A 16,357-nucleotide genomic window follows, 5' to 3' on the forward strand; every position below is an offset into this window, starting at 1 on the left:
AAAATAAACCCACAGAAGACAGTTTGTAATCTTAGTGACTGATCAGATTTACAATTTAGAAAGGAAATTGGCAGCTGAGGTGTAGAGTATTGATTTTTCTCAAATAACCAGTCCATGGGATGAATCCATCACAGTCACTTAGGCGAGGTATATGTGGGTGCATATGTATGAGTGTTTTCATGGTGCTGGTGGTAGTAATTCCAAGGTTTTCTTTCAGGCCTGCCCAATCATGTTTTACACTTATGGATAGGGTTCAGAAATCTGTACTTTAAGAAATCATCCCGTATGGTCCCCATCTAGACTTGAGAATTTCTGGTGAAACAGAATGGGCTAGAGTCAGAAATATCCAATAATGTTCTTTGTAATAGCCCAAATAGAAGATACTGAGACTTAAACATAGGTAGTTGTGGCTGTTAGGAAACAATTAGGAAATAGTAGGACTTTGTGATGAAATAATATGGAGGTCAAAGGGGGTGGAGTTTTTGCACTTCTAGGTACAAGGGAATAGCTAGTATTAGATTAATCCTTCTTCCTATCTATACATAATACCACCATCCCCCACCACCAGTAAGAAACAGGGGAGAGGCACTGGAGAACAGAAAAGCCAGGCCTTCAGGGATGAAGATCCTAGAAAAAAGGGATATACAATGAGATAAACGCTGCACATTTTGCCTTGGGACAGTTCTCAGTTCTCAACGCTTGGCATACAGACTGAACAGAAAACAGGAGTCTGAAGCAGTCATTGGATTAGGGAGACAAAAACTGGAGTTTGGTGTTACCAAACAGCCAGGGCTTGAGGACTAGATCCTCATCGATCTCCGAAGTGAGTTCACCTTCTTGCAGGTCATATCCGCTTAAGGTGTTTGCTAACTCTTAGCTATGTACTTGGGCTCAGGCCTAGACAAACCAAGTGGATTTTTCACTCCTCAGAATTAAGCAGTCTCACAGAAAAGGAGGGGACGAAAATTGTCATTCATGATCTTCAAGGAGGAGGGAGCCATGGGAAAGGGTTTCAAGTCAATACCTCAAAAGGGTTATGTTCCCTGAGGAAGAGCAAACCAAAATAGACCAGCTGCAAATGGTTATCGTGGCGGTTGCTAATATTCTTCTACTTCAAAAGAAAATGAAATCCTTTCTGGAAGAAGATAGCATCATACTGAGCTTCTGTAATTTTTCATAAGATTTCACTTTCAGTCAAAAATTTCAGACATTCCAGGAAACAGGACCAAATAATTAAGTGACAAGGGAGTGGGTAGGCAAAGACAACACAAACATATCTACAAGTGATCTAGATAAATGGATTTTAACATAACAGTGACTAATTCAAAATAGTCAAATTATAGAAAATTTATCCAAGAATTAGAATCTGTATAGAAGTATCAAGACAAAACTCTAGAACTGAAAAATATAATAACTGAAATTAAGAATTTGATAGATAGGCTCAGAGGCAGATTAGCCACACCAGAGGAGAGAATAGTGAACTGGAAGAAATGTCCATAGAAAATAGATTGAAACACAAAGAAAAACAATGAAAATTCAGAAAAGCTTAAGGGATATATGGGATATGCAGGAAAAGGTCTAACAAACTTATTAGTGTTCAGAGGAGAGGAAAAAGGAATAAAGAAGACACAATATTAAACTTTTTAAAACTGATGATAGATAACACAGTACAGATTCAGGAATTTCTGAGAACCCCAAGAAGGATTAATGAAAAGAAACCTTATCAGGCAAAGAAAATCAAGTTGCTACGAAAAACAAAGATTAAAACAAATCTTAAAATCAGAGGCAAAACAGGCAACTTCAAAGGAACAGCAGTAAGCCAGACACTGACTTCTGAGTAGTAAAGATAAAAAAACCAGATATGAGAATGAAATTTGTATTATCCTAAAAGGAAAAACCTACTAATCCAGAATTGTCTACAATGAAAATTTCTGTGGAAAATAAAGGTTAAATAAATAGGTTTTACAGAAACAAAATTAGAATATGTTACTAACATATTAGTAAACAATTATTTTTTAGATAGAAATTATCCTCTGCTGGAAAGAATGGAGAACACTAAAAGAGTGTGTCTGGTTTTGTTTTGTTTTTTAATTTTTTTTTTGTTTGTTTACATTTGTTTATTTTTGAGAGACAGAGACAGAGCGTGAACAGGGGAGGGACAGAGAAAGAGAAAGACACAGAATCTGAGGCAGGCTCCAGGCTCTGAGCTAGTGGTGAGCACAGAGCCTGATGTGGGGCTTGAATCCACAAACTGTGAGATCATGACTTGAGCCAAAGTCAGACGCTCAACTGAGTATGTCTGTTGATAAATCTGAATGTGTATTGAGTATTTAAAACAATAGTATTTCTGTTACATAACACAAGCCTTTGAGTCTAAAATCCTATAGAAGTTAATATACAGGACAATACTAAGGTAAGGCAGGATGAAATAGTTGATCCTAGTACAATGTGGAATTTATGGCTACCTCCCAAGTCACCAAAACAATGGAAAATTTTGACTTAACCAATAGCCTACTGTTGACTGGAAGCCTTACTGATACCATAAATAGTTGATTAATATGTATTTTGATGTTATATGCATTATATTTTTTATGCTTAAAATAAAGCTAGAGAAAAAATGTTATTAAGAAAATCTTAAGGAAGAGAAAAAATATTTTTATAGTACTATATTATATTTTTTATTTTTTAAAGTTTATTTTGAAAGAAAGATTGCAAAATATACGTTTTTTAAGTGCACATGAATATCAAAATTTGTGTGAGGTGATGGAAGTGTTAGTGAATGGAAGAGTGGTATTTATTTTGGGATATATAAGTGTATCAAATGAACACCTTGTATACCTTAAACTTCTATGTTATATCTCAAAGGTGGAAAAAGCCCAGTTATTACAACTGTATTCCACAGAGGAGCTAAAGGATAGGTTGAACATGTGTATAGACATATGGAAGATATTTTTTTAAAATACAAATCAAACTTAGAGATAAATTTATGTCTGATTTGAAAAGTACACGTGATAGAATTAATGGCAGATTAGATAGAAAGATGATTGACCTTGAAGATACAGCAGTAAAAGTTGGACAAAATGAAACACATGAAACGACTAAAAAATAAGTACATACATAGAGTATTAGCAGTGGTAACTTAAAGCAACCTAATATATGTGTAATTGAAGTTCCTAGTGGAACTCTGGATCTACAGAAAGGAATTAAGGACCAGAAATGGTAACGACATGGGTAAATATAAAGCTTTTTTTTTTTTTTTAAGACAATAAACTGTTTAAAGCAAAGAAAACTAAAATATGTTGTGTGTTTATAACATGTGGAAGTAAAATATAGGACAACAGTAGTACTCAAGCAGGTAGAGGAGAAATGGAAGTGTTAGGAAAGAAGTATTAAACAAACTTTGAATAAGTGGAAACAAAGCTATCATTCATAGGTGACATGATTGTTTATATGGAAAATTCAAAAGAATTCAAAAGAATCTACAGATAAACTCAGAACTAATAAATTAACAAGGTCTTGATATCAGTTTCAGATTTTAGAAATCAATTATATTTCTCTATATGAGTCAGATAATTAGGAAATAAAGTTAAAAAGATAATAACACTTAAGTTAGCATTCAAAAACATCAAATACTTAGGATTAAATGGAGGAAAGCTCTTAAAAAAAAAAAAAGACCCAGAGAAAACAAAGGACATATAAATAAATGGATATATAATTTTCATTGAGAAGATTATTATAAAGTCAGTTTTTCCTAAATTGATGTATAGATTTAATATCTCAATCAAAAGTTCATGATGGGGGTGCCTGGGTGGCTCAGTCGGTTAAGTGGCCAACTTGGGCTCAGGTCATGATCTTCCGGTTCATGAGTTCTGGCCTCGCGTCAGTCTCTGGGCCGACAGCTCGGAGACTGAAGCCTGCTTTGAAATCTGTGTCTCCCTCTCTCTATGCTCATGCTCTGTCTCTCAAAAATAAATGTCAAAAAAAAATTTTTTTTTAATTCCATGATGCTTTTTGTGGGGGAAGGGAAGGGAGTAGAAAATGACCAGCTGATTTTAAAATATAAATGGGAATTCAAATGGCAAATGGTAGTTGAAGAAAATATTGAAGAAAAAGATAAATGGTAGAGGATTTATACTTCTAAATATCAAGAGCAAACCTACAATAATTGAAAGAGTGGTATTGGCATAAGAGTCCACAAATTGACTTATAAGGAACAGAACTTAGTGATATCTTTCAACAAATGGTGCTGGATCAATGGGAAAATCAGGTTTTCCATTAACAAAAATCAATTCCAGATGGATGTGAGATACAAATATAAATGATAAAACCATAAAACTCTTAGTTGGATGAAAAAGAATAAAATGAATCTTAAGAAATGTAACAAAGGAATTAAAGATTTAAGAGCAGATACTAGTGTACTAGAAAACAAAGCTTTGTGTAATCCTTAAGTTTTACTATAAAAGGACAGAAAAATCAGACATTGTATGATTCCATTTATACTTAGTTCAAAAACAGGAAAACCAGCCAATAGTGGTAGAAGTTGGTATAGTGGGTGCCTGTGACAGAGATGGAGATGGATAACGGATGACTGGCTGGTGAATCGGCCTTCTGGAATATTGGTAATGTTCTTTATCAGAGGTTCTGTGGTGTTTAGACACTAGTAGGTAACTAAGACCCTTTTAGGGATTCCATGAGGTCAAAACTATTTTTATAATAATACTAAAATATTATTTGCCTTTTCCTAGATTTTTGTATTTTCATTGATGCAGCAAAAGCAATAGTATGTAAATGTTAGCACAGATCAAGGCAGTGACACCTAAGTATTAGTAGTCATTGTATTTTATGCTGCTACACCCTTCAAATTAAAATGAAGAATACTGGTTTTACTTAAAGATGTCTTCGGTGAAGCAGGAAAAATAGTTTTATTAAGTTGTGACCTTTGAGTACGTGTCTTTTTAATATTATTTGATAAAATGGGAGGTGTGCATAAAACACTTAGACTGCATGCTGAAATACCTATCTGTACAGTGATTGCTTCACGGAAGAGCAGCTTGCCTTTTGTGGTTGTTTGAGGTGGATGTGGAGCCAGCTGCTTTGTTCATGGGTCGTAGTATTGTTTTTGTTTTGTTTTTGATTTTTTCTTAGAGAGGGTTGGAGGAGAGGGGCAGAGGGGGAGAGAGAGGGAGAAAATCCCAGACAGGATCTACACTCAGTACAGAGCCATGTGCTGGGCTTAATTCCATGACCCTGGAATCATGACCCGAGCTGAAATCAAGAGTCGGACAGAGCCACCCCTGCACCCATGGATCATTGTTTTTACTTGAAAGTATTGACACTGATTATTCAGATTTGGGTATTTGGCAGATGTTTTCTTGATAATAAACAATGCATTTGTCACCTGAAGGAAAACCATTGGTACTGTCCTTTGCCAATGATAAAATTTGAGTTTTTAAGCAAAAAGAAGTTTGGAAAACTTGTATCCACCACACTGAGTCTGATAAGTAGTCTTTGAAAAGGCTTCTAATGAGATCATTGGTGACGTTAGCAAGTATTATGTTATGATGTTGTATAATGAAATGTGTCCATATTTAGAAGATCTGTATAACAGTGAACCAGTATTTTCCAAGTGGCAATGTATATTGTTACAAAATCATGCATGGATGAATGATCCATTCACAGTATAGGGTCGAACAGTGGACTTTAATGTATCAGAGTATGAAAAATTTGTTGGTATGTTTTCGGATCCACATTGCAACTAATCTTTAAAAAGTTGTCACTTGTCAAAGAAGTAAAAAAAGTCAAAAAAGACTATCCACAGTGATCTGAAAGTCTGTTAAAATATTCTTCCCTTTTCCAAATATATATATGTGTGTGATACTGGACTTACTTTCTGTAGTTCCACCTCAACAACTTATCGCAGCAGAAAAGAGGATCTAGTGGTTTCTTGTTACGCCAGGCTTCAAGATTTACAATAATGCAAAACTAAAGGAACTCTTCTAATTTTATTTGTTTATTGGGAGAAGATATTTCTTATGTTAATGTTTACTTAGGTTTATAATTGTTTTCTTTAATAAAAAATGCTTTAATATAAAATATGTCAATTATTAATAGACATATCTGCACAAAAATCTTGATTCTCCAGTTTTTAAGACTGCAAAAGTGTTCTAAGATCAAAGTTTGATGACTGTTCTATACTTTGTTCTGGGTGGTGATTATGTAGTTAACCCATTTTGTAATAAATTAGTAATTTGTGCACTTTACTCTGTGTATGTGTTGCATTTTAATAAAAATGTTTATCTTCCTTCCAGATAAGATTTTGTCCAAGATTTCTGACTTGAGTGATAGGTAACTGAGCATGGACAGGACAGAGTGAGTGAGTGGCTAAGAAAATTACCATAGGATGCTTGTAATTTGTTAGGATAGGAGCCTGTCAGGTTGATTTTTTTCTTTTATGAAATTTACATTGAAAGTATTCACCAGAAAAATCTTGCCAGAGTTTCCTTTATTTCTTCTTAGTTTTTCTTACATTTTTCCCCCTATTTAGTTCCTAGGCACGTAATTGTTCCTAGTGGATGCAAATGGGGAACAGTATGGTTTTGCCTTAAGTAAGTGGCATGCATGCCCGGTTTTCTACATATTTGGCCTTTTGGCAAGTATTTGGAGCATGACTCCATTTTTAGCAGAAATAGAAAGGTGGTGATAGGTCAATTGGTTATTAAATCAGGAAATATTTATTGTGTACTGAGTAGACAGCACAATGTTGATTGTGATTCATTATTGGGGACTCAAGGAGCTAACAGTCTAATAGTGGATAAAAATTTGATAAAAATTAGTTACACCATAAAGCTAAATGTATTGTGCTCATGGAAATAGGAGCATAGAAAAGGGAAGTTGGTAGTAGCATCTAAATAGAACTTTGAAGGATAATTAGTCTAGTTAAGTGTTTTTAAAAATCTTTTATTGGTTTCTAATTAAGAATTATATGCTTATTATAAACAAACATGAGCATTGTAAAAATATCCGTGATAAATTTTCAGGAATACCCAGCCCTCTGCCAGTTAGCCATTGTTAACAGTTTGATTTATAGGCCTTGACATCTAATGTATATATTAGCATCTTGTTATTTTTAAAAATTAGATCACATACCATACCTATGATTTTGAAAATATGTTAGGCTGTTGAGTTTCCAGTTTTGAATAATACAACCACTATGATGCCTATGATTTTAAAAACTTTTTTTTTAAGTTTTTTGAGAGAGAGCACATGAGCACACATAAGTAGGGTAGGGGCAGAGAGAGGGGAGGAGAAAGAGAATCCCAAGCAGAGTCTGTGCTAACAGCATGGGGATTAATCTCAGAAAATGTGGCATCATGACCCGAGCCGAGATTAGGAGTCAGACGCTTAACCAACTCAGCCACCCACCCAGGTGCCCTGATGCGCAACCAAGATTTTGACAGAAGAGAATAACTGATTTGCTTAAGGCTTGAGTAAAAATAAATTTATGCATTGTAGAAATATTTAATAGTAAAAATCTACAATCCCCTTATTAAATGTTGATGAACTAATTATACCTGGAAATATATTGAATTTATGTACTTCTAGATAGGGTATGTTTTTCAGTTTGAGTAAATTGTTTCACGGTGAACATGGAGTTAGCAATGAAGGGCGTGGAACTGGGGTAGGTAAGCAGCAAAGGAAAGACCGCTAACATTTTGTCCTCCAGCCATATACCAGCCTAACTGTATTTTTGTAAAGTTGCTTAAAAGGTACTCTTTTCAGTGGGAACTACTTATGCAAACGTTTTTTTTCTTTTCTAGGTAACATTGTACAACACTGATCAGGACGGTAGTGATAGCCCACGCAGTAGCCTTAACAACAGTCTCTCGGACCAGAGTTTGGCATCTGTTAACTTGAACAGTGTTGGAAGTGTGCACAGTTATACACCGGTAAGTCTTGGTGAAGTTAATATCTTAGTTAAGTACTCCTTTAGTGCTTAAAACTAAACCAAATGTCATTGAAGTCAAATAAAAAGTGAACGTGTATATTTTTCACTAATCAGTTCATTAGCTTAAATAAGTAGAGCAGATTCCTACCTTGATAGTGTTTTAATTGAGTACTTACATTTTACCAGGTTAGATACAAATATATGGTTGTTTGATGTTTTATTATTTTGGTCTACTTTGTTCTGTGTCCAAGTGAAAAGTAATTGCAATAGGAAAAAAAATTGTACTTCAGTCTAACAAAACAATACTTGATGATACTTTACAGTCCTTGGTAAAAGAGTTTAGAATATGTATATATCACCTTGTTTTCCAGGTGTAGATCCAAGAAGGGGATTCTGCCAACCACAAAGGGTAGGATGAGTTGGTACCCAGTTGTTAAGCAGCCTTATATTTTTAATTTTGGTTTGGAAAACGAAGCTATGCTATTAAGGGACGTGTGTGTGCTGATTTTGTTACCTATTATAAGAACATGGCCCTTGTGTTATTTGATCCCTCTTTTCACATCACCTGGCAACTGGCCTCCCTAGAAGACAGAACAGCACCCAAGAGCTGTGTACTATGCTATTCATTGGTTTAAATTTGATCTTACTAGATCATCTCTGTTCCAGACTGAATAAATAGGCAAAACCTTATACAGGATAAAGATATACAAGGGTGGGGGGGGGGAACCTTAAATAAGAAAAAAAAAAACTCCAGGGAAACCAAACTGAGAGAGCAGAATTAAAATTCACGTTGAATGCAGGAAAACAAAAGGTGGCTCTGCAAAACTGTTATCAGTGCTCTGGGGGAACATTCTTTCAGAATGCAGAAGGAATAGATAATAGAATAACAGTTATGTAAAAGAAGGTACTAGATCTGGAGAATTGAGAATTATAGGTGTCCCTGAAGAAGCAGCTAGAATAGTTAGTATAGAAGCAGTTTTCAAAAGAAATAGAGATTATAAAAGGGATACTGAGCTGGGATAGGAGAAGTTAATGGGGAAAAACCTATACCTAGACATATCATGACACATTTTAAAATTTCAAAAGTAATCATCCATATAAATATTCTGGTAGAAAAAATAAGATTAATTCAAAAATCGCAAATCATACTTCTCTTCTGTAATGGTAAGTATCAAAGGATAACGGAATACTTCATCTATAGTTTTTAGGGAATAGATTTAGATTATGTTCAGGTAAATTTGCATTCATATGTGAAGTCAAGAGAATGACATTCTTTGATACACGGAGCTTAAAAGGCATCTTACTTTTGTTTTCATGTGCCTTTCTAAAAAACATTACTTTGCTGATCAAGAGATGAACTAAAACATTCAGTAATGATTAAATCATGATATAAAAGGATTAGTTGGAGCATTGAAGCAAACTAAGCAAAGATGGAATGATTTTAACTTGCTTTAAAAATAATGTGAATGTAGAAAATCTTGACACCAAATGGAATCAAAGAACACAGAGTACAGTATCACAAAATAAAATAAGAGGAAAAAATTAAATTTGTAGAACTAGGTGACAGAAGAAAGAATAAACATGTCTGTTATATACACGGAGGAGAGTTAAACTTCCCTATGAAAAGCCAAACATTGTAGACTGCTCTTTTTTTTTTTTTATGTTTATTTTTGAGAGACAGAACATGAGCAGGGGAAGGGTAAAGAGAGAAGGAGACACAGAATCTGAAGCAGGCTCCAGTCTCCGAGCTATTGCAAGATCATGATCTGAGCTGAAGTCGGCCGCTTAACCGACTGAGCCACCCAGGCGCCCCTCTTTTTTTTTTTTTTTAATGTTTGTTTATTTTGAGAGAGAATTAGCAAGCAAGAGAGGGGCAGAGAGAGGGAGATAGAGAAACCCAAGCAGGCTCCACGCAGAGCCCAACACAGAGCTTGATCTCACAGCCCGTGAGATCATGACCTGAGCTGAAATGAGGAGTCAGATGCTTAACTGACTGAGCTACCTGGGTGCCTCTAGACTGCTCTTTTTCATTTAACAAGACATCAAGTGGTCATCAGACACTCCTTAAGCCACAGTATAACACCAGCTGCTGGTTGGGCTGGTAACAAGTCTGTAGATTGAGCCTGTAATGACAGTGAGCCCAGATGCACTGAGACAGTGTTACTACTTATGTATAAGCCAGATCAGTATGGTGTCAGCTCTCCACATCCCACAGGATGATACCAAACTGGGGGGAGGGGGTCAGGTGACAGATGTCACAGTGGTGGGTCACTGTAGTGCAGGAACAAACTCCATACTGCAGCTAAGCAGTTGTATAACTTGCAACTGTACCCTAAGAGGGTAAAGAAGAAAGTTCTCTGCCTCACGGGAAATAGGGAGGCAGATGAGAAACTGACCCTCTGCAACTTCCTACAAGGTAGGGAGGGAGATGAGAAACTGCCCCATGCTGCCTTCCACAAAATAGCAAGGCAGGTGAGGAATGGGTGAGAGCTTGCTCCTCATAAGTATTGCTCAGTATTCCATTTCCCAGGATAATCACCATGGCTTAGGTCATCCTGCCACTGTGCTGGTGCCAGTGGTGGAGCCATTCCCCTACACAAAATTCACATTTTTCTGTTATTGTAGACTTCTTGTGAGCATCGTTTTAAATGGCTGCATAAATTTATAGTGTTCATATCTTAATTTTTCAAAACACTAAACAAATGGCAATTTACTTCCTCTTGATAAAATCTTCGAGATACAACTGATCATTTTTTATTTTATTTTATTTCTAGTTGGGCTACCTTCAACAATAATTCTTATTTTTTTTTAGGTATTTATGTTTTTTTTTCCTTTGCATAGCTCAAAGCCATGCTGTATTCTGTTTTTCTCAGAATCTTCTTTGCCTGTTTCTTTCTTCCCCTTAGTTTCATTTAAAATTTTTTTCTCTAAAATGGAGAGTTAGGTGTGTTGAAGCGGTGCCATACAACCTGACTCACGGTATTTGAGTTTAAATTCTTAAAGATTAATTGAATAAATGAATGAGAAATGTTAGTAATACCATAAGAGAGTGGAGTTTGAGATGAAATTGCTTCAGAAAAATCAAGATGAAGATTCTGCAAAAACTGGAAGGGTTCCAGGCCTAGCTCATCATTTATTAGTATGATCTTGGGAAAGCCACTTAATTTCTCTGAACTCTTTTACCTCTTTTGTGAAATGTGGGGGTTGGACTAGATTTCTATGGTTCTTTAAAATCCAAGTTAACAATTTTGTGGTCTTGTCCTTTATGTGTACTCAACTTAGAAGGGGGAAGCCAAGGACAGGGACAGTATTCAAATATTTTCAGTCCTGTATTTTATGTGACAAACTAACGTTGATACATAGAGCTACTAAATTAGTGGTATTTTCTTTTAATGTTAGGTGACAAACCACCCAGAACCAGTCTCTCAGTCATTAACTCCTCAACAGCAGCCACAGTACAACCTTCCTGAACGAGACAAACAACTACTTTTCTCAGAGTATAATTTTGAAGATCTCAGTGCCTCATTTCGGAGCCTTTATAAGTCAGTTTTTGAGCAGTCACTTAGTCAGCAAGGTGAGTTTGTTTTCTTGGGGGTGGGGTTGGTTTATTGACGTGTAATTGACATACATATCCTATTAGTTTCAGGTATTTTTAAATACCTCTTTAGTAAAGTATATTTTTACTGAAAAATCTTTTTAAGGATTATTTTCACATAGCCGCTGTTATATTTCTTTAATCGTTGAACAGTAACATCATGATCAAGATTGAATATTCTTTGTGCCTTTCCCTTGCCCTGTACATATTTATATAATAGCACAGGAATGCAGATCAGTCTCCTCTTGCATACTTCCTTCCTTCCTAGTGGTGTCCTGGAGGAGTGCTGTGGAAGAGTTCTGACACCGCCTCTGTGCCCTGTGGGGGAGGCTGCCATGGTCAGTTAGTGTCTGGCATGTGAAGTATTTGAGTGGTAAATGTTGCACTACAGGAGTAGTTGTGCCTTGCCTTTCTGTACCGTTATTAGCAAAGAGATAGCTGTTGGAATATGGTAGCACCAAATTTGCAATTTCATGTGTGGCACTTATAAGTGAACACTGTTGGGTCACCATTTTATACAACATACTTAAATCACATTTTAGCACTAAAAGTGATTTTGGTTACATCTCAGTCAAATGCTAGATTGTTGCTGGTATGTGTTACTGTCCTTTAGTTGCTGGTTTAATTTTAGTCAGAGTCATGTGATAGGATCAAGATGTTGCATTGTCCTTCCCCCATAAACTGCTAGTCAGAAATTGTTGGGAACTCTACTATCAAAGTACTTTCTAATTGCTTCGTTTGGCAGATTATTTCTAGCCCAACTCAGAGAGCTTACCTGTTCACAGCAGTGAATAAAATAGACAAAAATTCCTGTTTATAGTTGACATTTTAATAATTATCATTGTCAGATACTATGAAAGTTCATGTTATATACATCAGTGAATATCAGTAACTTGTACAGGAAGTTGGTTTTTCTGATTAAGGTAAGATTTGTGTATTTTTCTCAAATTTTATTTAAAACGTTCTTTCTAGAAAAGTACAAAAAGGACTAATACAAGACTTTGCTAAGCAGATCCACTGTGGTGATCATATTAAAAAAATACTGACTTTGCCCCATGTCGGGCTCTGTGCTGACAGCTCAGAGCCTGGAGCCTGCTTCAGATTCTGTGCCTCCCTCTCTCTGTCTTCCTCCCCTGCTCACACTCTGTCTCTCTCAAAAATAAATAAACATTAAAAAAAAAAACTGGCTTTGAAATAGCAATGGCAACAATTTCTGAAGCCTCTAATGATATTTCATCATGCTAACTAAATTTTATTTTGAAGACAATTTGGGATTGAAAATGGTATAGGTCATATCTGGGTTCCCTTTTAAAATGGTAGGATGTTATTGGAAATAGATAATGAAATAGCTGCTTTCTTGTTACTGTAATAACCTTGTAGGTTCCTGTAAATGACAGTTTTCTAAAGAAAACTAAACTTAATTCTTCTATCTATAAAATTCTTAACTTATTAGGCTTTAAGGTTACCTTACAGTGTACTCTAATGCAATTTTACTATTTTTTAAAAATGTTTTTCGGTTTTGAGAGAAGGAAAGAGAGCAGGGGAGGGGCAGAGAGGGAGAGAGAGAATCTCACGCAGGCTCCACACTGTCAGCACAGAACCCAATACGTGGCTCAAACCCATGAACCGTGAGATCATGACCTGAGTCCAGAGTTAGATGTGTAACTGACTGAGCCACCGAGGTGCCCCAATGCAATTTTACTATTAATGGGAAATATGAGAGTAATACCATTTTTGTTTAAGAGGTTTGTTTCTTTCATTGACTGACACTATGCTTCAAGATTTTATTTTTCATTTAATAAATTTTTTGTATGTTTGGTTCAGTAAAATGTATGTGCCATTCTTTGGGATACTAAAGTAGAATGAAATATTACAATAAGATTTCTTAAAATGAATGTCTACCTGTAAACCAGAAGTACATTATTTTTAACATTCGGCGCTTCTGAACTAGTTGTCCTTGTCATCGTCATCGTCATTGTCATCGTCATCATTGTAGCTAACGTTTGCTGAGCTCATCTGCACCCTGCACTTGCACCATGGCATTTAGTCCTCATAACATTTCTGTGAAATACATGTATCATCATCTACATTTGAGGTAATTGTGGCTTGCGGAAGTTAATAATTTTTTGAAGTTACTAGGCATGCAGATGGCAGTACAGAGACTTGAATCCTTACTTTCTGGTGCTATAAATTATGTAGTCTTAATCCCTAAAGTGTACGTGTCTCAAGAATACTCCATAAGCCAAATGAAGAAGCAGGGGAGGTGGCTGTTTTGTTTCTCTTCATTTTAGAATTCTAGTCACCTTTGACTCAAAAATTTTTGGAGTAGTCAGAGAGTTCAGAAATAACTGGGCCTTGTTTCTCCTCTCTACCTCTGTCTAAGCCTTTTTTCTTCAGGCCTGTAGAGAACCACCCTGAATGTGACCCAACACCTTTCCCACTTTTTCCCTAACATTTACTCAATCTTTCAAGGCTTTAGCTCAGACAATGCCTTTTTAAGGACAGCTTTTCCATTATCTCTGACCCCTTCCTAATGGAATAGGCAAGAGGCAGAATTCCTGTGTGCCCTCTGTATACTTCTGCCGTAGTGCTTACATTATTGGACATAATCTCCTTCAGTGTCTGTCCCTTCTCCTAGACTATGAGCCACTTGAGGGCAGAGCCTGGTGTTCTTAACTCTTAGTGATTCCAGAGTCTGGTGTATAGCGGAGGATCCATTAACACTTTTTAAACCTAACTAGCATTGCTTCCTGAGGATGTGTACCTCTGCTCTGTAAATAATTTAGTGAATGTCTGCCATGAAATATAACTGAAATCTGACCCTGAATGCTCTTGCTTCTCTGACTATGTCTAGGTTTGATGACCATCCCTTCCGAATCTTCCCAGCAGTCCCACACCTCGTGTCCATATCAGCACTCTCCTAGCAGCACAGTGAGCTCTCACCCACACAGCAACCAGAGCAACCTGTCCAACAATCATGGCGGTGGCCTCAGCACCACGGGCAGTAACTCGGTCACACAGGTCTCACTGCCCCACTCCCAGATGCATACACAGCCATCTCCACACCCGTCCCACCGACCACATGGTTTACCACAGCGTCCCCAGCACCCAGCATCGCACCCGCAGCAACACAGCCAGCTCCAGCCCCCTCACCCCCAGCACCCTTCTCCACATCAACACGTACAGCACCATCCGAACCATCAACATCAGCCGTTAACACATCAGGCGCCGCCACCCCCACAACAGGTATCCTGTAATTCTGGTAAGTTGGTGTCTCCTGACTTGTGTTTGCCTAACTGTGAATTAGGATATGTTCTTTGTTATCTGGGGCTTCTATATATATTTACTACCCAGACTTTTCTCCTCTCTTCTCCTTTTGTATTTCCTTGCTATAATCCTGTAGTTGTAACTCCTTCTATTCATACATTGGATCAGATTTTCATGATTAAAAATTATTGTGACAACATAGCAGACTCAGCAACCTTGTAGGTTTTGGTTTTAACTCTTGTTTTGTACTTCTGGAAAATAATTGTTTTTGTGAGCATTTGAAAGAATGGTACGCACAGTCTGCAGTCTGTTGTGACTCAGCGTAGTATAGAAGAAAGAGTACAGATTTGTGTCCGAAAAACCTGTATTTGAATCCTCATTATGGCTGTTACGATCTTTGTGCATTGCTTGTTTTAGCCTTATTATTTTCTCATCTACAAATATGGAACTAAAGTACCCTAATACACAGTATTGTTATGAGGATTGCATTGAGAATACAAATGGAAAATGCCTCATCTGGCTCCTAGTCTTTAAGTGTTCAGAGAATGCTCCCACTCTTCCTTTCTTCGCTTATTCTTGCCAAGTATCTCATTTTCAAAAGATAGATTGCGAAGGAAGAAAGCATTCTTCATATTCTCATTTTTAAGAAATCTATTGCTCTTAAGATCTGTCTTGATAGTTTCTGGTGAGATGCTTAATTGACATTGCTCACAGACCTGGCATCTGCCCTGCAGCACTCCCAAGGGTGCACAAACATAGACTGCAAAGTGAATGGGGCCCTTTGGAGTTGTGCAGAGTACAGATCCTTCCTTCAGCTTGCCTGGCTGTCCGCTTACCATCCAAATCACTGAGGAGATTTTTATCCTGGAGGGATAGTTTCTAAATGCTGGAAGGTGCTAGTTTCTTTATGAATTAGAATTGATCATTATTTCAGGCAATTAAAAGTCTGTTGGGGGGGAAATGACCTTTAGATAATGTATACTATCTCTTATATTCTGACTTTGCCATAAAGCTTACGTTTTTATGGAATGGTTTCCTTTTTTGCAAAGTGAGAAAAATATAATTTGGGGGGAGAATTAAATAAGGTACAAAAATGTGTATCAGAGTACTTGAAATTCAGTAAGGTCCTTTTCACGATTTATTTTGTTTTCCCAGTTAATAACTAAGTAGGTTCTAGAATAAAGTTGAAAATTTGGTATAGTTCTTTCCTTGATGGAAAATCTCCTAAAACATCTTGAAATCATTTTTAGGTTTATGCCTAGAAAAAAAGGTATAAATATAGCCCTCTATAGTAACTTCTAGTGTTAGTCACTATTGCCCACCTTTATAAAAATTTTTTTATTGAACTTATAGTTCATGTGTCATGTTACATTAGTTTTAGATGTACAACACAATGATTCAACAATTCTATGTTGGGCTGTGTCCACAAGTAGAGCTACTGTCTTTCACGACACAGTGCTATTACAATACCATTGACTGTCTCTCTTGTGCTGTACCTTTCATGCCTGTGACTTACTCGTGCCATAACTAGAAGCCTATTGTACCTCCCA

General features: G+C 36.5%; 1 protein-coding gene across 1 annotated transcript in view; it reads left to right on the plus strand.

The window, feature by feature from the left end:
- Positions 1-16,357, plus strand: part of FOXJ3 (forkhead box J3) — a 138,638-nt gene that overhangs the window by 101,486 nt on the left and 20,795 nt on the right. The window contains exons 7-9 of the mRNA XM_029946366.1: positions 7,818-7,946; positions 11,345-11,519; positions 14,395-14,802. Of these exons, the coding sequence (XP_029802226.1) occupies positions 7,818-7,946; positions 11,345-11,519; positions 14,395-14,802 (712 nt within the window). The remainder of the gene's footprint in view (positions 1-7,817; positions 7,947-11,344; positions 11,520-14,394; positions 14,803-16,357) is intronic.

This window comes from Suricata suricatta, chromosome 8 (genome assembly GCF_006229205.1).
Source record: "Suricata suricatta isolate VVHF042 chromosome 8, meerkat_22Aug2017_6uvM2_HiC, whole genome shotgun sequence".
Taxonomy (NCBI): domain Eukaryota; kingdom Metazoa; phylum Chordata; class Mammalia; order Carnivora; family Herpestidae; genus Suricata; species Suricata suricatta.